The 24,115-nt window shown below is 37.9% G+C and overlaps 1 protein-coding gene and 1 pseudogene across 2 annotated transcripts; one reads left to right on the top strand and one right to left on the bottom strand.

Moving 5' to 3' along the window:
• The first annotated feature begins 9,474 nt into the window (after positions 1–9,474).
• Positions 9,475–20,361, top strand: LOC309491417 (protein adenylyltransferase SelO-like; annotated as a pseudogene). Its single transcript has 16 exons — positions 9,475–9,777; positions 9,853–10,061; positions 11,016–11,144; positions 11,232–11,296; positions 11,584–11,640; positions 11,807–11,872; positions 12,091–12,158; positions 12,245–12,332; positions 12,415–12,658; positions 12,764–12,847; positions 13,625–13,658; positions 17,093–17,174; positions 18,497–18,589; positions 18,700–18,760; positions 19,539–19,618; positions 19,795–20,361. The product of its transcript is annotated as a protein adenylyltransferase SelO-like (transcript).
• Positions 20,203–24,077, bottom strand: LOC309491419 (uncharacterized protein). The gene is made up of 4 exons (XM_082190479.1): positions 22,343–24,077; positions 21,980–22,103; positions 21,839–21,885; positions 20,203–21,036 (listed from the first exon to the last, which is right to left on the bottom strand). Exons 1-4 carry the CDS (start codon positions 22,463–22,465, stop codon positions 20,458–20,460), a joined length of 873 nt encoding a protein of 290 aa, XP_082046605.1. The 5' UTR covers positions 22,466–24,077; the 3' UTR covers positions 20,203–20,457.
• Positions 24,078–24,115: the final 38 nt, after the last annotated feature.

Genomic DNA, 24,115 nt, shown 5'->3' with positions numbered 1-24,115 from the left:
ACCAAAAATTCTGCGTTTATTCCTTAAAACAGTCGGTATTTCCCATATTGCTTCTCCTTTGCAGCTGCCATTGGCGCACGTCACAATTATAAGCGCCTGCTATTGGCGTAGGCAATGTTTACAGCACGATTATCAAGTATGTGGTGCGAACGCAACGGAACAGTCAGATTTACCATAAATGAACATGGTGAGTAACATTTTATAAACAATATTGTCAATATTGTTTGTTTTCCCTCTATTTTGCTGACGAGAATTTCAAAATAAAGCCCTACCAGAGTCTCAATGCAACAACAGACAGTGATTGAACCGTGAATTTTGTGAACCATTACATAATCCTATATAGGCTAATTATAAATTCAATTGTTATTATACTTTACAATATTACTGTTTGTTGTTGTATTTTTCAAAACTTGAAACTTGTGTGTGTGTGTCAGGTGGATTTTTTTAATGTTTTTGAAATAAGTCTCTTGCGCTGCTCCCCCAGCCTGCATTTATTTGATTAAAATATAGTAGCCTAGGCTATAAACTACAGTATTGTGATATATTATTACCATTTTAAATAACAGTTTCTATTTGGACATATATTAAAAGGTTTTTTTTTTGTTTTTTTTTGTCCAATTTCTTGTGCTCCTCCCTGTCCTAATCTAGGTGATGGGACCTACCAGCTGTTCCTCATCAATGGCAAGAGGATCCAGTATTTAAGCAGAGCCGGGGGGGAGAGAGAGAGACTGGGACTGGGACTGGGACTGGGACTGGGACTGGGACTGGGACTGGGACTGGGACTGGGACTGGGACTGGGAGAGGTTTCTTCTCCCAAGAGCCTGAGGCCCCGTTTACACGATGGGAAAACGCAGATATTTCCCTGCGTTTTGGCCTGTCATTTACACGAAAACGCAGTTTTTATCCCAGAGAACGATTATTTCTAAAAACTCCGGCCAAAGTGGAGATTTCTGAAAACGCCGGTTATGTGTTGCCGTGTCAACTGGGAGAAACGGGGTTTTAGGTTCTCAAACGTCACATTATGCGCCAGAAAATGCTTACGTCATGTGAGCGCCCTATGTTCAGAGTTTGTTCCATACTGTCTATGAGTTTGTTTGGCTACTATTTGATCATGGATGCTGTTAAAGTGGTACTCATTTTTACTTTTGTGAAAACGCTTTTGGCCTGTTTGCATTTGCCGCGCTGTCTGTCCACACGAACGAACCTCGCGCCATGTCTATTGTTTTGAAAGGAACAGGAAGTCGCTCGTGCTATTCGTCGTTGTCGATTTTGAGGATTCTGATTGGCTTGCATGGCTTTATCCTTCTCCTTACACTGCCGCCCCTTTGTATTTATGCGGGTTGATGTAAACGACAACTTTTTTTGAAAACGATATTGCGTGCACGATGTTATTTTTGAAAACGGAGGGGGAGAAATATTCGTTTCTCTAAATACCCGGCTATGTGTAAATGTGGCCTGAGACTGTTGTGTTACCAGACTTGGAGTGTTGCTCTTGTTGGTGTATGTTAAGCTTAAGTGTGTTGTTACGCTTAAATGTGTTGTTACGGCTGTAGTGTGCAGCTTTGAATTGCTTGCCCATTGTTGAGTGTTGGAGCAGTAGGGAGTGGGTGCCATTTTTCTTTTCTCATTTTCTCCTGTTTTTTGTTAGTTAGGAAGTAAGGTAAGAGTTCTGTTGTTTATTTGTGTTGATTGTTGTAGGTCAATTAGGTGTTCCTTCTACCGGGTAGTGAGATCTTTTGTTTGTTTTGGCTTTACCTGCTCCTGAAGAACAGGCTTCATTTCTTTTTCTTTTGGAGCTGTTTGTTTAGGATTCTTTTTGCACTGTATTTATCACTTATTGTAAATAAATGTATTGGAAATCTTACTTTGTGTATTGTGTGCTGGGACTCAGATAGGTTAACTTTTCTTTGTCGCTGTTCATTTTAGCTTTAAAGCTACTTTCCCTTTTGCCCCTAGAAAATGAATTGGGAACGTAACAGTGGTATTGTGTAATTATTCGAATAGAATTGAGTCTTTTCTCTCTGTTTTGCATGCGTCGTCATAATCATTATTGTTATTGTTGTTATTATTATTTTAATAAATTGTTTTGCCTCTGTCACAGTGTATTCTTAACCTGAATTAGCACTGTTCATATAGGCAACACCAATAGGTGTCATGTAACACAAAATAAACCTATGTTTTCTTCATGATACAGGGCATAATCTTAGTTTCGTTTTTATTTTGTTACCATTAGACATCACTGGGTTTTAATTTGAGGTATGAAAACCTGACGATGCCACATATTGAAACACAAATTCATATAACATATTAATTAGCCTGTCATTTTCTAAGTCAATAAAGGTTATGTTAAATGAATAAATGTAGTGTAAATGTTGTAATGAAACCAACTGTACCGTTCAAAAGTACTGTTTGTTGTTGTATTTTTCAAAACTTGAAACTTGTGTGTGTGTGTGTCAGGTGGATTTTTTTAATGTTTTTGAAATAAGTCTCTTGCACTGCTCCCCCAGCCTGCATTTATTTGATTAAAATATAGTAGCCTAGGCTATAAACTACAGTATTGTGATGTATTATTACCATTTTAAATAACAGTTTTCTATTTGGTCATATATAAAAAAAAAAAAAAAAAATTTTTTTTTTTTTTTTTTTTTTTTTCTGATTTCTAATTGTAATAACGATCTCATAGCTTTATTTCTGCAATTGTAAATGCAGTGAAAATATATTATTGGCACTTCTGTGTATGCACTGCAAAGATGTATTTTCCTTGAATGATTTAATTTGACTGGTGTTACCGTCCCAGGACGTATGCATTTGCGTTTTCTAATGGGTAAGTGTCATTGATTGATTTATTGAGTGTGTGTGCGCGCGCAGCCAATGGACCCAATTGCCTGCTGGGAGTTGTAGTTTTGTTGTACGTTGTATTTATACCACAGAAAGGACCTGTCTTTCACTTCGATGGTAACTAAAAAAAAATTCAAGCTGCGATTTTTCACGATGGATATCCTCGCGCGATCGAGTGTAGATTGTGTTAAACACGACAAGAACCAAAAATTCTGCGTTTATTCCTTAAAACAGTCGGTATTTCCCATATTGCTTCTCCTTTGCAGCTGCCATTGGCGCACGTCACAATTATAAGCGCCTGCTATTGGCGTAGGCAATGTTTACAGCACGATTATCAAGTATGTGGTGCGAACGCAACGGAACAGTCAGATTTACCATAAATGAACATGGTGAGTAACATTTTATAAACAATATTGTCAATATTGTTTGTTTTCCCTCTATTTTGCTGACGAGAATTTCAAAATAAAGCCCTACCAGAGTCTCAATGCAACAACAGACAGTGATTGAACCGTGAATTTTGTGAACCATTACATAATCCTATATAGGCTAATTATAAATTCAATTGTTATTATACTTTACAATATTACTGTTTGTTGTTGTATTTTTCAAAACTTGAAACTTGTGTGTGTGTGTCAGGTGGATTTTTTTAATGTTTTTGAAATAAGTCTCTTGCGCTGCTCCCCCAGCCTGCATTTATTTGATTAAAATATAGTAGCCTAGGCTATAAACTACAGTATTGTGATATATTATTACCATTTTAAATAACAGTTTCTATTTGGACATATATTAAAAGGTTTTTTTTTTTTTTTTTTTTTGTCCAATTTCTTGTGCTCCTCCCTGTCCTAATCTAGGTGATGGGACCTACCAGCTGTTCCTCATCAATGGCAAGAGGATCCAGTATTTAAGCAGAGCCGGGGGGGAGAGACTGGGACTGGGACTGGGACTGGGACTGGGACTGGGACTGGGACTGGGACTGGGACTGGGACTGGGACTGGGACTGGGACTGGGACTGGGACTGGGACTGGGACTGGGAGAGGTTTCTTCTCCCAAGAGCCTGAGGCCCCGTTTACACGATGGGAAAACGCAGATATTTCCCTGCGTTTTGGCCTGTCATTTACACGAAAACGCAGTTTTTATCCCAGAGAACGATTATTTCTAAAAACTCCGGCCAAAGTGGAGATTTCTGAAAACGCCGGTTATGTGTTGCCGTGTCAACTGGGAGAAACGGGGTTTTAGGTTCTCAAACGTCACATTATGCGCCAGAAAATGCTTACGTCATGTGAGCGCCCTATGTTCAGAGTTTGTTCCATACTGTCTATGAGTTTGTTTGGCTACTATTTGATCATGGATGCTGTTAAAGTGGTACTCATTTTTACTTTTGTGAAAACGCTTTTGGCCTGTTTGCATTTGCCGCGCTGTCTGTCCACACGAACGAACCTCGCGCCATGTCTATTGTTTTGAAAGGAACAGGAAGTCGCTCGTGCTATTCGTCGTTGTCGATTTTGAGGATTCTGATTGGCTTGCATGGCTTTATCCTTCTCCTTACACTGCCGCCCCTTTGTATTTATGCGGGTTGATGTAAACGACAACTTTTTTTGAAAACGATATTGCGTGCACGATGTTATTTTTGAAAACGGAGGGGGAGAAATATTCGTTTCTCTAAATACCCGGCTATGTGTAAATGTGGCCTGAGACTGTTGTGTTACCAGACTTGGAGTGTTGCTCTTGTTGGTGTATGTTAAGCTTAAGTGTGTTGTTACGCTTAAATGTGTTGTTACGGCTGTAGTGTGCAGCTTTGAATTGCTTGCCCATTGTTGAGTGTTGGAGCAGTAGGGAGTGGGTGCCATTTTTCTTTTCTCATTTTCTCCTGTTTTTTGTTAGTTAGGAAGTAAGGTAAGAGTTCTGTTGTTTATTTGTGTTGATTGTTGTAGGTCAATTAGGTGTTCCTTCTACCGGGTAGTGAGATCTTTTGTTTGTTTTGGCTTTACCTGCTCCTGAAGAACAGGCTTCATTTCTTTTTCTTTTGGAGCTGTTTGTTTAGGATTCTTTTTGCACTGTATTTATCACTTATTGTAAATAAATGTATTGGAAATCTTACTTTGTGTATTGTGTGCTGGGACTCAGATAGGTTAACTTTTCTTTGTCGCTGTTCATTTTAGCTTTAAAGCTACTTTCCCTTTTGCCCCTAGAAAATGAATTGGGAACGTAACAGTGGTATTGTGTAATTATTCGAATAGAATTGAGTCTTTTCTCTCTGTTTTGCATGCGTCGTCATAATCATTATTGTTATTGTTGTTATTATTATTTTAATAAATTGTTTTGCCTCTGTCACAGTGTATTCTTAACCTGAATTAGCACTGTTCATATAGGCAACACCAATAGGTGTCATGTAACACAAAATAAACCTATGTTTTCTTCATGATACAGGGCATAATCTTAGTTTCGTTTTTATTTTGTTACCATTAGACATCACTGGGTTTTAATTTGAGGTATGAAAACCTGACGATGCCACATATTGAAACACAAATTCATATAACATATTAATTAGCCTGTCATTTTCTTCATTTTCTAAGTCAATAAAGGTTATGTTAAATGAATAAATGTAGTGTAAATGTTGTAATGAAACCAACTGTACCGTTCAAAAGTACTGTTTGTTGTTGTATTTTTCAAAACTTGAAACTTGTGTGTGTGTGTGTCAGGTGGATTTTTTTAATGTTTTTGAAATAAGTCTCTTGCACTGCTCCCCCAGCCTGCATTTATTTGATTAAAATATAGTAGCCTAGGCTATAAACTACAGTATTGTGATGTATTATTACCATTTTAAATAACAGTTTCTATTTGGACATATATAAAAAAAAAATTAAAAAAAAAATCTTTTTTTTTTTTTTTTGATTTCTAATTGTAATAACGATCTCATAGCTTTATTTCTGCAATTGTAAATGCAGTGAAAATATATTATTGGCACTTCTGTGTATGCACTGCAAAGATGTATTTTCCTTGAATGATTTAATTTGACTGGTGTTACCGTCCCAGGACGTATGCATTTGCGTTTTCTAATGGGTAAGTGTCATTCATTGATTTATTGAGTGTGTGTGTGCGCGCGCAGCCAATGGACCCAACGGCCTGCTGGGAGTTGTAGTTTTGTTGTACGTTGTATTTATACCACAGAAAGGACCTGTCTTTCACTACGATGGTAACTAAAAAAAAATTCAAGCTGCGATTTTTCACGATGGATATCCTCGCGCGATCGAGTGTAGATTGTGTTAAACACGACAAGAACCAAAAATTCTGCGTTTATTCCTTAAAACAGTCGGTATTTCCCATATTGCTTCTCCTTTGCAGCTGCCATTGGCGCACGTCACGATTATAAGCGCCTGCTATTGGCGTAGGCAATGTTTACAGCACGATTATCAAGTATGTGGTGCGAACGCAACGGAACAGTCAGATTTACCATAAATGAACATGGTGAGTAACATTTTATAAACAATATTGTCAATATTGTTTGTTTTCCCTCTATTTTGCTGACGAGAATTTCAAAATAAAGCCCTACCAGAGTCTCAATGCAACAACAGACAGTGATTGAACCGTGAATTTTGTGAACCATTACATAATCCTATATAGGCTAATTATAAATTCAATTGTTATTATACTTTACAATATTACTGTTTGTTGTTGTATTTTTCAAAACTTGAAACTTGTGTGTGTGTGTGTCAGGTGGATTTTTTTAATGTTTTTGAAATAAGTCTCTTGCGCTGCTCCCCCAGCCTGCATTTATTTGATTAAAATATAGTAGCCTAGGCTATAAACTACAGTATTGTGATATATTATTACCATTTTAAATAACAGTTTCTATTTGGACATATATTAAAAGGTTTTTTTTGTTGTTGTTTTTTTGTCCAATTTCTTGTGCTCCTCCCTGTCCTAATCTAGGTGATGGGACCTACCAGCTGTTCCTCATCAATGGCAAGAGGATCCAGTATTTAAGCAGAGCCGGGGGGGAGAGAGAGAGACTGGGACTGGGACTGGGACTGGGACTGGGACTGGGACTGGGACTGGGACTGGGACTGGGACTGGGACTGGGACTGGGACTGGGACTGGGACTGGGACTGGGAGAGGTTTCTTCTCCCAAGAGCCTGAGGCCCCGTTTACACGATGGGAAAACGCAGATATTTCCCTGCGTTTTGGCCTGTCATTTACACGAAAACACAGTTTTTATCCCAGAGAACGATTATTTCTAAAAACTCCGGCCAAAGTGGAGATTTCTGAAAACGCCGGTTATGTGTTGCCGTGTCAACTGGGAGAAACGGGGTTTTAGGTTCTCAAACGTCACATTATGCGCCAGAAAATGCTTACGTCATGTGAGCGCCCTATGTTCAGAGTTTGTTCCATACTGTCTATGAGTTTGTTTGGCTACTATTTGATCATGGATGCTGTTAAAGTGGTACTCATTTTTACTTTTGTGAAAACGCTTTTGGCCTGTTTGCATTTGCTTCGCTGTCTGTCCACACGAACGAACCTCGCGCCATGTCTATTGTTTTGAAAGGAACAGGAAGTCGCTCGTGCTATTCGTCGTTGTCGATTTTGAGGATTCTGATTGGCTTGCATGGCTTTATCCTTCTCCTTACACTGCCGCCCCTTTGTATTTATGCGGGTTGATGTAAACGACAACTTTTTTTGAAAACGATATTGCGTGCACGATGTTATTTTTGAAAACGGAGGGGGAGAAATATTCGTTTCTCTAAATACCCGGCTATGTGTAAATGTGGCCTGAGACTGTTGTGTTACCAGACTTGGAGTGTTGCTCTTGTTGGTGTATGTTAAGCTTAAGTGTGTTGTTACGCTTAAATGTGTTGTTACGGCTGTAGTGTGCAGCTTTGAATTGCTTGCCCATTGTTGAGTGTTGGAGCAGTAGGGAGTGGGTGCAACATTGGCAGTGAATCTGAATAAAATGTGTCTTTACACAAAACATTATCATAATTCAACCTGTATGTATTAAAAGCCGTAGTCACCTTTCACTTATTCATGCAAAAGCTATAAAAATTATGACTGAGATTATCTTAAATTTATACTATTTTTGAGAGGATAGATAGATGAATTTACTCACTTTTTCAATTTGTCCTTTCAGGGAGATATACTGTTTTTGCCATTTCTGCTTTCTACCTCCTCTGGCAACTCAAAGGGAGCAGTTTTGCATTTTTTGGATGCAGGACCAAGAAAAGTACACGCAAATTTCATGGACAATATGTAATTTTTAATAATATGAACCACACCCGTTTCAAACAGTTGGGTGTCACCGTCCACTGGAGCCATAAAGGTTCTCTCAACATTAGTGAGGGCACTGATGGTGGTTGTTTAGAAAGACCCAATCTTAACTTTATCTGTGGACACTTCATGTTTTTGTGCGGCGGTTTGTGCGGTTGTCCACTCAGATGAGCCGGGTGAAAGCAGGTCGGCTGTACGGTTGGCTTGCAACAGACATTCTGGAGGGTGACAGAAAATAAACATTGACTCAATAAGCATTGATAATACCAATTACCTTTTTTAAACCTTAGTGCGCTGACAATAAGCCTACATTAATATTAACCATACAAACTACAAATTAATAAAACTAGAAAAATAAAACTGTGAAAACAGTGAAAAGACTGTTAATAATGTTTTGTTTCTTTTTTTTATTATTATTAGGGTGGCCCGATTATGATTTTCTATTGCTGATAACAATTTTTTTCAAGCAAATTGGCCAATTCCGATAGCCGATTTTTTCCTTTAAGCAAATTTATTTGTTGTTTATTTGCTCTATAACATCTGTTGCCAGCCATTTGAAATGTAATCATGATGCAAACAAAGAGGCTACACACATGTAGCATGATAATTTATTTTTTATTTAAATTAGATTGTATAATTTCAAGATTTAAAGCAAAAACAAAATGGTCTGACTTTTGTTTTGTGAAATTATGCTAGAAGACACCTGCACAAAACAAAAACAGCAGACGGACTGAATGAAAACGCAAATTCACTTTCTGTCAGTAGGTGGCGCTTGGAAATCGCAAGTGTCTTAAATGTGAGTGTAAATGCAATGAAGAAAAAATGTAATTTAAATTACAATTTTGCCACAGTTTTTGCATGAACATGTTAAACATATCTAATCATTTCTGTAATACATTTTTATTTAAATTTTGCAACTTATAAAGTGTTACAATATGTATTCAATTTACATATTAAAACTATTGTATGAAATGGCAAATGTAAATTATATAATTGAATTTTCATTTTCATTTTGCACCAAACGTTGCACAAATGTATGGGGAAATTTAAATTTAAATACAGAAATGCATTGCCATTTTACATATTGCATTTCAAATTGAATATTGCTACCCATAAGCTTCCATACACATGGTACCTGTTACTTGTTACTTGTTACAGTACAGATTGGAGGTTGACCAATCACAGTTGTCTCTGATCATTGGCTAGAGACGCTTATTTAATCATTATAGTGAAAAAGTACGACAGCTTCTAAACCCATACAATTAATAGATTTAATCGGTTATGGTTTATAACGCGCATACATTTCCAAAAAGACAAAAAAAGTCCCGAATATTGCATAAATGGAGCATTCGGGTTTTTGAGCCGATGAGCGCCCTCTGGTGGAACATTGAAGGATTGTTTGTGTGACAGTTCTGATGTTTTCCTCTAGTTACGTGATGTAAGGAAGTACAGGACATATATAGTTAAAAAAATATGCCTGTGAGTTTGATGTAATGACAAAACATGGTTTCACGTTATTTTTATTTTTATCGGCCGTCGCCATCGCTACATTTAGGGACGAACAAGAATTCTGTGAGAATGAAAGTTGTAATGAAAGAGAGTTCGATAAGAGTCACTTTTATAGCGATGTGAAACACTGTGGAGAAATACCACTGGCATTATCACATAAACTACTAGGTAAGATACAGATATGAGTGCCAACATGCTATTTTACACGTTGATATGTTTTAATAACTTCTGTGTGTTTTACAGATGCTCTGCCTCTTGATGAGGTTGATGGTAATGTTATTCGTACTGTGAAGAGAAGTGTGTTTTCAGAGTCTCAGCCCTCTCCTCTGAAAGAGCCCCTGACACTGGCTGCTGTGTCACAGGTCAATAAACCCATCCACTCATCATCATTTACAGAGAACTTGTGCTTCACTGCAGTCAAACCTGGGGATATTGTTGCAGTAACTATATGTAATTTATGAAACAGAAAAATACAATGGAGCTAGTGCCATCTAACCACCAGTCAAAAGTTTGGTCACACCCACCCATTCTTTATCATTTTTCTTGTCCACATTTTAAAATAGTAATAAATTAATCATCATCATCACTACCAATAGCATTGTCGTCGTCGTCAGCATAATTTTGAACTTATTCAGGCTGTTGTTACAAAGAAGTACACTTCATCATACTTTTAAAAAGAGAAATTATGAAAATAATATAGGCTACTTTAAAAGAATATACTTTGGTGCAAACTGAATATAATGTTTCGGACACTTAATTGCATCATGTTAACTGAAATTAAATGAACATTTATTATAGTTTGTAAGAAACGGTCATGAAAGTATACTTGTTAAGTGGCTTTTTATTTAATTAATTTTGTATTATCTGCAATAACTGTTTTTTAAAAGAAACATAGTTTTCCATTTTTATTTTTAACACTTATTTTTTACAAGGGTGAAGCAGATCACTTAAAAAAAAAAAAAATTGAACCACCCAACTCCTCAAATAAATGTCTACTTTAGGTTGTGGGCAAATTATTTTTAGCTATTATACTCTATTATATATATAGATATTATATAATGCTAGCTTAAAAATTGGACCCAACACTTACATACCAATAGAAACACTTTAACATACATTTATTTAGTCACAAACAGTTCATTTATTGTATTGAGTTAATTAATTCAGTTAATTTAGTGTTTTTTGTTTGTTTTTGTCAGTTATACTTTTATTAATTGATTCAGTCATAAAGCTTTTAATCAGCTAATGAACTCGTGGGCCACTTGGACTCTTTACAGAACCACCAGTGGTCTGAGGATCACAGTCTGAGAAAACTGCTTTAAAACCAAACTGGACCATGGTACCACCACAGTACTTTTGTGTAAATGTTGTTTCTGCATATATTCAGGCTCTTTTGTGTATTTCAGGATGTGTTGAGGAATATTTTGGATCTGAATGAGTCTGTGATTCCGAATGAAGAGTTTGTCCGTTGTGTCAGTGGTGGGAAACTGTTTCCTGGCTCTGTTCCACTGGCACACAGATACGGGGGCCATCAGGTAAAACTGACCGTCACTTCAAACCCGACAGCGATGGCGTAAGACAACCAGAGCAAACATGTCAACCATGTGTTATTATTATTATAGTTTGGTTATTGGGCCGGACAGCTGGGGGATGGAAGAGCACATTTGTTGGGTGAATACACAAACAGGTAAAATCATCCTTTTCCATCAGCGTTCAACACAAATCATCAGTTGTTATTGTCAGATGTGACTTTTCTGTTGTAATGCATGTCAACTTTCCCATAATGTTGTTTAAGATTAAAGAATGGAAAGTTTGATCTATACTTACTGGTTTTTCAGCAAATAGATGATTCTGGCATTTTTTAAATCTAATTCTCACTTAATGCTTAAACATGCGTCTGAACAATGACATCTCTCAGTTTAGAACTGACAAGTGTTAACCGTTAGAGCGGTATACAATCTCTCTTTTATCCAGAAAAGGTGAAAGATGGGAAGTCCAGTTGAAAGGCTCAGGAAAGACACCGTACTCAAGGTGAATATCAGTTTCTGCTGCTCAATATTTTTGATATGCTTTTTAAGTAATTCTGAGATATATTTAGTTGTAAATGATCTTACATTATGACTCATAGTGTGTGATTCTCTGTCTGGCAGGAGTGTAATGGTTATGCTGTTTACTGTACATGATGTTTTGTGTGCAGGTCTGGTGATGGACGGGCTGTGATTCGCTCCTCTGTGAGGGAGTTCCTGTGCAGTGAAGCCCTCAGGTACACACACACACACACACACACACACACACACACACACACACACACACACACACACACACACACACACACACACACATATATATGCACAATATATATGAATGGACATGCACAAGAAGAGTAATATATGGATTTATCATATTCAAATGTTTGGTGTTGAATATTATTTTTATTTTTATTTATACTTTTTCAATTTTTTTGCCTTTATTGTTTGTCAGTCTGGTTGTGAGTGAGGAACCTGTTTGGAGGGATCCGTTTTATAATGGCAGTGTCATAAAAGAAAGAGGTAAAATACGATCAGATTTGGAAAAATCGAGTAACTAAGTTCTTTATCCTCCTCAGCTTTATGTGATTGTTCTCTGTATCTATCAGGAGCGGTTGTTCTGCGTCTGGCCAAGTCCTGGTTTCGTATCGGTTCACTGGAGATATTAACTAGAACTGGAGAGTTAGATGTCCTACGGTATATTAACTTTAACTTGGGAGATAATATTTTTTTCTCACTCTTATTTGCTTTTTAATTTCTTTTTATCTTTTATTTTCAGGACATTGTTGGACTTTGTAATTAAAGAGCATTTTAAATCTATAGGAACAAATGACCCTGACAAGTATGTGGTGAGTATCTGTGTCTCTCTGCTGTTTAGCTGTAATACAAGATTATTTTATATTGTCTGATCAGTCTCACTATATTTGAATGGTTTTCATGTTGTGTGAAGGGGTTTTTCTCTCGAGTGCTGAATGAAACGGCACATTTAATCGCCCACTGGATGTCGGTTGGTTTTGCTCATGGTTAGTTCACTCTGCTTTACTTGTTTAGTTATCACATAGATTTATCATTATAGATCGAGCTTAATACGCAAAATGCACAACAACATGATCTGCATCTTCACACAGGAGTCTGCAACACAGATAACTTCAGTCTGCTTTCTATCACTTTTGATTATGGCCCATTTGGATTTATGGAATCATATGACCCAAGTATGTTTCTTTGTCTAACTTAAACTTTCATAATATTAGCAATCATCTTCCTATAAATGTAGTTTTTAAGCTTTTTGTCATATAACATTTCACACACACACACACACACACACACACACACACACACACACACACACGCACAGACACGCACAGACACGCACACACACACACACACACACACACACACACACACACACACACACACACACACACACACAGACACAGACACACACACACACACACACACACACACACACGCACACACACACACACACACACACACACACACACACACACACACACACACACACACACACACACACACACACACACACACACACACACACACACACACAGGGACTCTGTATATTAACCCTACCCCTAAACCTATGAGGACACAGGAAGTGTGAAGATGTTTACGTTGTCATTATACACATTTGTGTCCTCCTAAACCATATACGAGAACACACACACACGCATACATATATATATATATATATATACATATATATGTATACAATACTGCAAAAGTGGAACATTGTATGAATTGTAAGCTACTTTAGATCTACTATAAATTTTGTAAATACTTACAGTATATACAGTATACATGGGTTGAGAGTCATGATTAATTGCATACTTTTTTTAATCCATTACTTGTTTTATTTTACTTCATTATATTCTAATAAGTTAAAGTGAAACAGACAGCCATAATAATTACATATAATAATTGTATTGTTAAATGTGTGTTATTGCTCCAGCATTGTTTCCTCTGTATAGATTTTGTCCCCAACACGTCTGATGACGAGGGCCGGTACAGTATAGACTAGGTCGATTTTCAGATAATGTGACACCCTTGGGCATTTTTTAGTAAAAGTTGGCAAACAGACTTTTCTAAGGGTATTTTTTCTGCTGAATCCATTTTTGCTGTTTGCCAAGCTGTATCTCTTATGTGAAACTCAGTAGAGCGCAAACTTCAAGATGACCTCTAAAATGTCAGGAAATTCTATATTTATAAACTTTACATCATGCACGACATCAATTAACGAGAAAGGTTATTTAGGTGGGAATTAAGATACTTGTATGTGACAATGATAATTGCATTATTTCTCATTGTAGTCAAGAAAATATCAGTTTTTCTCCGTATTTCAAATGGACAAACAGAATATCTAAAATGCGAGAGTCATTTGTTTGGAGTCACATGCATACTATTGTCTTTGGATCAAAGTGTGTGAATTGAGTTCAGAGTTATCCAAGAGGTTTTTTATTCTACTTTCTACTTTCTATTACTTTCTGCAGTTATTTCCACACATCGTATTTTTCATCAGAATTATTTTTTATATCCAAAGAGCGACATGAACCAACACAAAATATTTCCAGTTGTGGAATTGTACCCATGAAGTTGGTCAGATTATAAGATCACCAATTATGGAAGCTGTGTGTAGTTTGAAGCCTGACCGGTCAATGCCATTGGATACTTGCATTATATGCCAAGAATCCAAGAAAGATAAGCTATACAATGCGACAGAACAGGGCCTTTTGACACTAAAATCAGCTGCACAAAGTAGAGGCAAGCTTCACGATCCTCAACACAGAGAAGCAATTGACAGAGTGCTTCTTGTCCAGAACGCAGAACAGCACGTGGTCTGGCACCGCTTGTGCTATGCGTTCGCGGTATCCCCATCCAGAGTGCTGGTCTCTGCATGCGTGGATAATCAACGAATAACCGTTGCTTTGCCAGAAGGGATCGTGAACACGATCACGCAGTCTAGAGCTCCTTCTACGAGAAGACTCTACGCGTCTAAATGGTCAGTGTTCTCCAAATGGTGCGCTACAAAGAGCCTGGACCCGCGCACATGTGGGGTTGCGTGGGTGCTCTCCTTCTTTCTAGAGCTGTTGGACAAGGGCAGGTCCCCTTCCACGCTCAAAGTTTGCGTTGCGGCTATTGCAGCGTTCGCAGAGATCATCCGCTTCCTTAGAGGAGCCAGGAGGATGAACCCCCCCGCGACCCCCTTCGGTTCCTATTTGGGATCTTTCTTTGGTCCCAGAGGCCCTGAAAGCGTTTCCCTTTGAACCGTTAGAATCCGTGGACCTAAAATACCTTTCGCTCAAGACCGTTTTTCTGATAGCTCTGTCATCATTAAAACGCGTGGGGGATCTACACACGCTATCCGTTAGCCCCACGTGTCTCGAGTTTGGACCAAATGACTCTAAAGTCATCCTCAAACCGAGACATGGCTATGTCCCCAAAGCGATTGGCACTCCCTTCAGAGCGCAGATCATCTCCCTATCGGCTCTGCCAGCATCCGATAGCGAGGGTGGTGAAAACATCACACTCTCTGCCGCCTTCAGGCATTCTGAGCAGCTCTTTGTTTCGTTTGGTGGGCGCACCAAGGGTCTCGCCGCCTCGAAACATAGCCTGTTCAGATGGATAGTGGACGCTATCACAGCAGCTTATGCGTCTAAACACCTGCAGTGCCCTCTGGGCGTCAGGGCCCATTCCACTAGAGGCATGGCCTCGTCGTGAGCTTGGTCCAGCGGGATTTCTATTCATGACATTTGTATGGCGGCAGGCTGGGCCTCCCCCTCTACATTTGTTAAGTTTTATAACCTGGAAGTTCCCGCCTTGCAGGCTAGACTTTTATGAGTCTAAGTGGTGTGTATGTTCTGCCCAGTTTGTTCGTGTGCAGGCTACTCTCACGTGACTATTAGCTCTTCTGGTTGAGCTGTACTAAGGGCGATATTCTCTATACATAGACCGGCGGAGCCTCTCTGTATTTCCCTATGAAGTGCTTATGTACATGTGCTGGCCCGCGTTGCTGGCCGCCTGTTTCCCACATGTTTTGTGTTCCCCGGGCTTCCCTGGGACTCATGCAGTGGATGCTCGGCGCGCACTGCGTTGACAAGGGGTTCCCGTAGCGTAAGCAACTTACGCAATACGAGAGAACCTCTCGTAAGAGAACGTACTTGGTAACCTAACGTAACCTCGGTTAGTCAGACTACTGTTTGGAATTGATCAGCTGCAACTGCGCCTTAAGATGTATGAGTGCACGATGTAAATGTAAAAAGTCTCGTCTGCGTTGCTCTGCTGCATGCAAGTGCAAGACAAGTGATGCAGAATGTAGCAATTGCTGAACTGAATAAGAGCACTGCCCTGTGTTGTTGTGATCATATTGGAGAATCTTGTTGTACCATTGTTTAAATAACATTACATTTTATATGCCATGCAGTTCATGTTTTAGTTATTATTCAGCTAATGTTATGTCCAACTTTATAAGGTAATTTTAGGCCAAGTTTACTGTTTATTTCCTTTATCTGTTCAAAGCTAATGTTAGTGGTGTGACACATTACCGTGATATGTTTTGGTAATTTGTTAATTTGTCTCAATTCTTAATATTTACAACCAATCTTTCTGAGAATATCTTTTTCATAAATAAACCATAGTAGAATTTAGTTTGGTTAAATTTAAGTCCTTAAACTTGTTTACATGGACATGTAAATGTTGAAAAGTAATAAACACTCTTAACATAATGTAATAGGATGATGGTTTAAGATATAGGCCTTTTGCTGCCACCAGCATGATGTTGATGTTCTTACATGGACATACTCAAATACACAAAATTACAAGTCAGTGTTTACCAGAAATATTGTAAGACAGAATGACTAACTTGTTCTGACTATTCTGTTTGTTTCCTTTACTCAATAAATGCTATAGCACAATAAAAACAGTTTATCTTTGAGCCAGTGCTGAGAAATTTGCTCATTTTGGCGTATGAGGCGGTCATCTTGGATTTTGCACTCTACTGAGTTTAATGTAAGAGATACAGCTTGGCAAACAGCAAAAATGGATTCAGCATAAAAAATACCCCTAGAATAGTCTATTTGCCAACTTTTACTCAAAAATGCCTGAGGATTTTTATTTAGGCACATTTTTGTGATTTCAACCTGGTCTAAGTATAGGAGCTCAGGCTAATGTTGGCCTGTTCAATCTACAGAAACTTCTAGAAGCTCTGAAACCACTGCTGACCTCAGATCAGCTTTCACAGTAAGAGATCCTTTTATTTTCTGTTGGTATTGGTCTGGAATAAATAAGGGTGATTCGTGTCAATTCATTTACTTCAGATCTCAGCAAATATTGAGAGAGTATCCACAAATCTACCATCAAAGGTGAGCCTGTCATTAGACAATATAGATCACTGTATTCCTCTCTGAGTCATTCCTGATCTCACTTTACTGTTTCTGTTGTAGATTTCATGAGCTGTTCAAAGCAAAGTTGGGCTTTCTGGGAAATGAAGAAAAGGATTCATATGTGATTGCATTTCTTCTAAAGGTAAATATTAGCTGGATTGTTTTTTTCTCTAATTGTACTATAATTATGACCGCCGCTAGCGTAGCTAGCGAAAGCGGTCATATAGGGATTGTCAACGTTTTTTTTTTTTTTTTTTTTCATCTACTGAATTTTTCGTCAACGATACCAGGGACACCGAAACACTGGGGAACATGAAATTTGGTGGGCATGTAGCCCCACTAGACTTTTACGGAAAAATTTCGTTTGGTCCCCGGGCCCCCCCAACCCGCGCTGGGCCCCCCCAAACCCAAAAAATGCAGTTTTTCCTAAATAACTACCTGAACCGTGGCACCGAGGATGAAGACATTTTTATGGTATGTTGCTCTTAAGGGCCCACATCAACCTACCCCATAATCACTCATTTGTGATTTGCGCCCCTCCCATAAAAAATGAAAATGCAATATTATTCTGCTTTAATCGCCCCTATCTGCAGTGGAGATGTTCAGAACTGCACCATATTTCATGTGTATGATTAACTTGACAACCTCTGGGGGTATCCTCTGCTAAGTTTTGTAGAATTTCATCCATGGGGGGGTATAAAATAAATTCATTTATGTGCACATTTAGTGACTGTACACTCATCGGCCTGTAGATGGTGGTGTTGAGCGAAGGGTTGCTGGTTTAGGATGATACTGTCACACACACACATGCAGGAATACAAACAAACGCAAGCATGCACACACACTGACATCCACACGCACAGACACACACCCATACACACACATACAAATCCACATGCACAGACACACACACACAAACACACACGCATACATACACGCACAGACACACACACACACAGACACACACATACACAAACACACACACATACACAACACACACAGACAGACATGCACATACTACTACTTTTTTTAGGTATATACATAAACACGCAATATAGCCAAATTGCTCCACGTCATTTATTTTTGTGGAAAGCCAGTGAAGGCCTGAGCGGCGGTCATATTTTGTACCGCCATGCGGTACATCTAGTTAATTTGATTATTGGGCCGGACAGCTGGGGGATGGAAGAGCACATTTGTTGGGTGAATACACAAACAGGTAAAATCATCCTTTTCCATCAGTAAGGAATCAGTAAGACACACACACACACTGATATATATACACACACAATTTAATTATAAACTTTTTTAATTAGATAGTTTTTTTTTTTAGAATTATATATTTAACGGCCAAACTGTCAGAAATAGTTAAGTCCAGTATGGAGTTAAATCAGTAGTAGATCACACAAATGGCAGCATTTCCTGAGAATGACCCATATAATGTTGTATGATGTGTGATGTGTTGAGCTAATGGAGGACACTGGAGCAGACTTCACTATGACTTTCAGACAGCTGAGTGAAGTGACCCTGTCCCGGCTTCAGAAGGGATCCTTTGCTCCGGTACGTTTCCTCTCCATTCACTCCCACAGCAGCCGCAATATCCATAATCATGATTTCAGTCCATTAACTGTGACTGTGTCTCTCTTGACAGTCTTTGTGGGCTCTTTCAGACCTCTCATCACACAAGCATTTCAGAGACTGGGTTCAGCTGTATTTACAGCGTCTGTCAAGGTAATGTTGCTGTAATGTAAACTCAAACTCTTTAGAGGATTAAAAATGAACATCACTTGATGTGTTAATCGTCTTCTACAGGATAATGAGTGACTCAGATGAAGAACGGCAGCACAGAATGCAAGGTGTGTTTTTGTATATGTTATATGATGCAGTATTATATATTATGTGTTTATATATTGTTACAGTAACACTACCGCTGAAATGTTCATGATTGGTAAGATTTGTTTTTGAAAGAAGTTTCTTATGCTCACGAAGGCTGCATTTATTTAATCAAAAATACAATAAAAACAGTAATTTTGTAGTACTATAATATATTATTATACTATGAGATATTATTACAATATAAAATAAATTATTCTATTTGAATATACAGTATTTGTGTAATTAATATATTTGTTCAGTTGAATGTAATTTATTCCTGTGATCATTTCTCCAGTCTTCAGTGTCACATGATCCTTCAGAAATCATTCTAATATGATGATTTGCTGCTCAAGAAACATTTGAAAACAGTTGAGCTGCTTAATATTTCTGAGGAAACCCTGATACATGTTTTGATTAATATAAAGTTCAAAAGAACAGCATTTATTTGAATCTTTTGTAATATTATAAATGTCTTTATTGTCCCTTTTTATGCATCCTTGCTGAATAATATTATTAATTTCTTTTTTTTTTAAAAAAAAGCCTTACTGACCGTAAATGTTTAAACGGTAGTGTGTGTTTTTTTACGATGTGTTATGTTGTATTTAATGTTATTAGTAATTTTTCTATTGTTCAGGAGTAAACCCACGGTATGTGTTGAGGAACTGGATGGCTGAATCTGCTGTCAGAAAAGCAGAGAAAAATGACTTTTCAGAGGTATTATTACATGTGATGTCAAACTAATATGCTGTCATGATCATGCTTATCATATATCTTAGAGTGTTTGCTTTAATATATAACTGTGAAATGAAGACTTGACAATTATACATACAATGTAACATCTTCAGACAGACCATTATGGCTTGTTGACAGTATGTTTGATGTATTTCTAGGTGACACTGTTGCAGAAGACTTTAATGGAGCCATTTATGGAGCAGGAAGAGGCTGAGAGAGCCGGATATGCCAGTAAACCTCCATCCTGGGCTCAGCATCTGAGGGTCAGCTGTTCTTCCTAACTCAGGGTCGAATGAAAAAAAAAAATCACAAATTTCAGCATCATTTGAACCAAAAATATTGTTTATGACATTGTAATCACACTTCCTAATGGATGATCTGATTGGAGGATGCGCCATGTTTGATGTTATATATGTACATATATGCATGTTATATATGGACAATGGACATGGATGTCTTTTGTAATATTGCTGTTTCTGCATTTCTACAAAAGTGCAAAAATCTTTGCATCATGCATCTCGTTTACTCCTGTTTAACAATTAGGCATGTCAAAATCTGTTAAACAGTTAACTTTGCAAGACCTTATTTATTATGACATTCCATTAGCAATGATGATATAGCATATTTGTAATACAAATAATCTGATTAGGTGCGTAAGTACAAAGTATTTACATATTTTAGTCTGGTGGTGTAATGCAAGAATATTAAACAACAAAATAATTAAAGATGTGTGTCCGTATGTCACGCCGAGAACTTGTTTGGCGGTCAGTTCCTCAGTCCAACTACAAAAACATGTCAATTAGCTCTATCTGTCTTCAAGATCATTGTTGACTGCGCTTTTTCAGCATTGCTGTCATCAGTTCTGACATGAGTTCGCCACCTGGGGGCGCTGTTTGTAGAGGTGTCGTTCTCTTTGGTGGAGCTGGAGGCATTTTTCTGACGGAGCCGGCGGATGGGTTGGCAGCCGGTGCAGGAGCTGGTGGTGGAGGCGGGGGTGGAGGTGGTGGTGGTGGTGGAGCTCCACCTGCAGATGCAAAGTTTTGGGGACCAGGAGGAGGAGGAGGTGGAAGGGAGGTAATGGGGTCTGGAGGTGGTGGGGGGAGCGAGTCTCCCCCGTGAGGTGCAAAACTAGGAGGCGGTGGAGGAAGAAAGTCAGGGGGCAGCTCGGCATCTTCTGGAGGAGGTGGTGGTGGAGGCAGGTCATCCATGGGTGGAGGTGGGAAGGATGATTGTGGGAATCGAGGTGGAGGAGGAAACTTGTTGACTTTGGTTGTGCTGGCAGGAGGAGCAGGGGGAGGAGGAGCAGGGGGAGGAGGAGGCAACATGGGGTCGGGTGGTGGAGGAGGCAGGGTTTCCATTGAAGGCGGAGGTGGTGGGAAAGATGTTTGGTTGCCAGGACCCTTCAAAAACAAACCAAAAGTAGCATTCAGGAGCATTTCAGATAAATGATGAAATTACAAGGGGATTAAAACAGCTCTAAAGGAACCGTTACCCTTCGTGAAATATTAGTGTGCTTAATTTTACTGCTCTTGAAGTATACTTTAAATCTTTGAAGTATATTTAAAAATATATATTTTCAGATAATATATTGTTCATTAAATAAAAGGCCACTCTATGTGTATTTAAAGACACTGCACTTTCATGACTGTTTCTAAGAGTTTAGTGCAATTTTAAAAAGTGTACTTTGCAATCATGACAAATTAACAGTTATACTTTTTAAATTATGGTTTAGTAATCTTCTGCAGTACATTTATTTTGATATTGACAAATATACTAGAGCACATGCAAATTTGATTATAATTTCAACTGTAGTGTGTTATTCGTTAATACATTTAATGTTAATATATTTTAAATTTACCAATTGGCAACTTCATCATGACAAATGTGTAATTAAATATTGAAAACATGTCAAGTTTCAATAGAAATGATATATGTATATTTTAGTTTACTATAAATGCTTCTCAGTACATTCGGCAGTAAACTTCATATTTCATTGAAAGTAGAAGTAATTATGAAATGTTATAAAATTATGTACTTAAGTGTGTTAATAAATTTAAACTATATTTTGTTTAATTGCAATTAACATGCAGTTAAGTGTCTGAAAACATAATAGTTCACACTTCAGTATGGTCCATGAACTTATATTATTTATGGTATTATATTATGGTGTTCTTCATTACTAACTGATAGATTTAGAGGTACCTTGGTGTCCTTTGGAAGCTGAGGAGCGTGTCCATTCGCAGCTTTGGCTGAAAGATAAGCACAAAAATGTCATCAAAATCCTTTAATATATCAAGATCTATGATACATTTTATAACAATCTATTTAGCTCATTATCTCTACCTTTAGGTGTAGGAGAGGGTGTGGATGCACTGGAGGAGGCCTGGATAGTGCGGTTAGCCCAGCTTCCAGTGCCGGCTGCTTTCCTCACAGCGGCTTTGTAGTTTTCATATAACTGCTTACCATACTATGACAAAATCATGACAAAACAAGACCGTTAATAAAGTAGAAGAACTTTTTTTTTTTGACAAAGTAGACAGCTCACAATAGGACCCAACACAATACAGCTAAAATTTACAGTATGTTTTTGCATTGTAAACTATAATTTATAATTTAATTTGCTGCAAAAAGTTCAACTTAGTGTCTTCTTGCATTTATCATCATTATCTATTTTGTTTTTTGGTGTGTGGCCTGGTTTCTGCTCACCTTTGCAATACGTATCCCAGTCACCCACAGAGTCATGGTCAACTCATCATCACAACACAGATACTTGATGTATTGGGATTCTTTTTGAATTTGAGGATGCTGAAAGCAGATCACAGTGACCATATGAACATGACACACACCTGATATACACACCTGAGAAGGCCAAGATAATAACACTTCATTTAGTTGTTTTCGCTATTGTTTCCCTGTCATTCTCTACAGATTTGTGGAACCATTCATTTTTCAGGGATTGAATCTTTAATCAATGTTTTTTTGTTCTCAAAACAACAAAGGGTTGGGTAACAACTTACTAGGGTTTTCAGTATTAGTTCATGCTTTGCTAATATTCATTTTTCTCCAAATGGACAGTTGGTGATATTAACATAGTTTTGATTACATATGTTATTGAGCTGCAGTTGCATAGCAGAGACAGTGGATGACACACTAAAATCACAATTTGATTGCCAGTGCCCCTCATGCCACACTTTAGGATTAGTCCTAAATATTGCTAAAATGAACCACAAAAATCTTTTGCTTTATAATTTTGAATTATTTCAAACATACAAAGAATGTATGTCCCTTTTCTGTCGGAGTCGGGGTTTAATTGTGCATGTATTACATTTATTGCATTTTTTTGCGTTTTATTTCCCAATTGCTTGACAAACATAAAACACAGCCCACCCTAACCTAATCATAGGCTGAAACACCCTTGATGATTTGTCATGCTTTCTTAATGAGATGACTGAGATAACAAATGATTTTATGTGGGGAGGGAAAGGAGTTAAAATAGCAAGGAAACATTAATTGCAAGTTATAAAGAAGGAGGATTAGGATTGATTGACTTAGAAGTTAAAAAGAAGGCCATAAGGGTAAAAACGATGAAAAAGTATTTATGTGATAAAGTGGAGTATGGATGGAAAGGTTATATGAAGGATGTGCTGGACAAATGTAGTGGATGTGGGGAAGAAGGGCTTTTTATGGGATTGAAAAAGCCGATGTATGACAAAATGCCGCTGTTTTATCAGGAAGTGCTAAGTGTGTGGGCAGAGGTCATATACAGAAATATACAGTATGAGTGTGAAAATATAAATCAAGTTTTAAAACAACCGATATTTTTATATCCAAATTTTAGAATGAAAGAGAGAGTGTTTTATGACAAATTGTATATGAAAGCAGGAGTGAGACAAGTTAAGGATATAGCATATGATGTAAGAGGGTTCTTACCTAATAGAGCCTTATATGATTGTGTTTCGGAGTGGGATGATGAAATCGAAATGTCAAAAGTGGACTCGATGTGTGAAAATATTAAGACAAGTCTGCCCAGAGCCTGGGGTAGAGAGTATTGAAAATGAAACTGTTAAACCTGGGGAATGGGGATTGCCAGATTTGTATTTTGACGGAGGTGATGGGAAAAGACTACTAGAAGATCCACTAATATGATGTACACATTTATTTTGAAAAAAGAGATCAAATTACCAGCATCAGAAAATGTGTGGCCTAAGGTGCTCCCTGGCTTAAAGGTTAAGGAAATTTGGGAAAATCTATGTGTAAAGTACAATGGAATAGAATGTGAAAACCTGGATTTTAAATTAAGACACAACAGAATCTACAGGAAAGTGGTCCTCCACCAGATAAACAAGAACATAAAGAGGGATTGTGATGTGTGTAGATCTGCTCCAGAAACGTTGATGCATGTGTTTTTAGAGTGCAGAGAACTTGATGGTTTTCATGAAAAGCTAAAAGAGCTAATCAAAGAAAACTGGGGGGGAAATG

The sequence above is a fragment of the Leuciscus leuciscus genome (genome assembly GCF_965113295.1).
Source record: "Leuciscus leuciscus genome assembly, contig: HAP1_SCAFFOLD_239, whole genome shotgun sequence".
NCBI lineage: Eukaryota > Metazoa > Chordata > Actinopteri > Cypriniformes > Leuciscidae > Leuciscus > Leuciscus leuciscus.
This window is presented reverse-complemented; position numbering and strand designations above follow the sequence as displayed.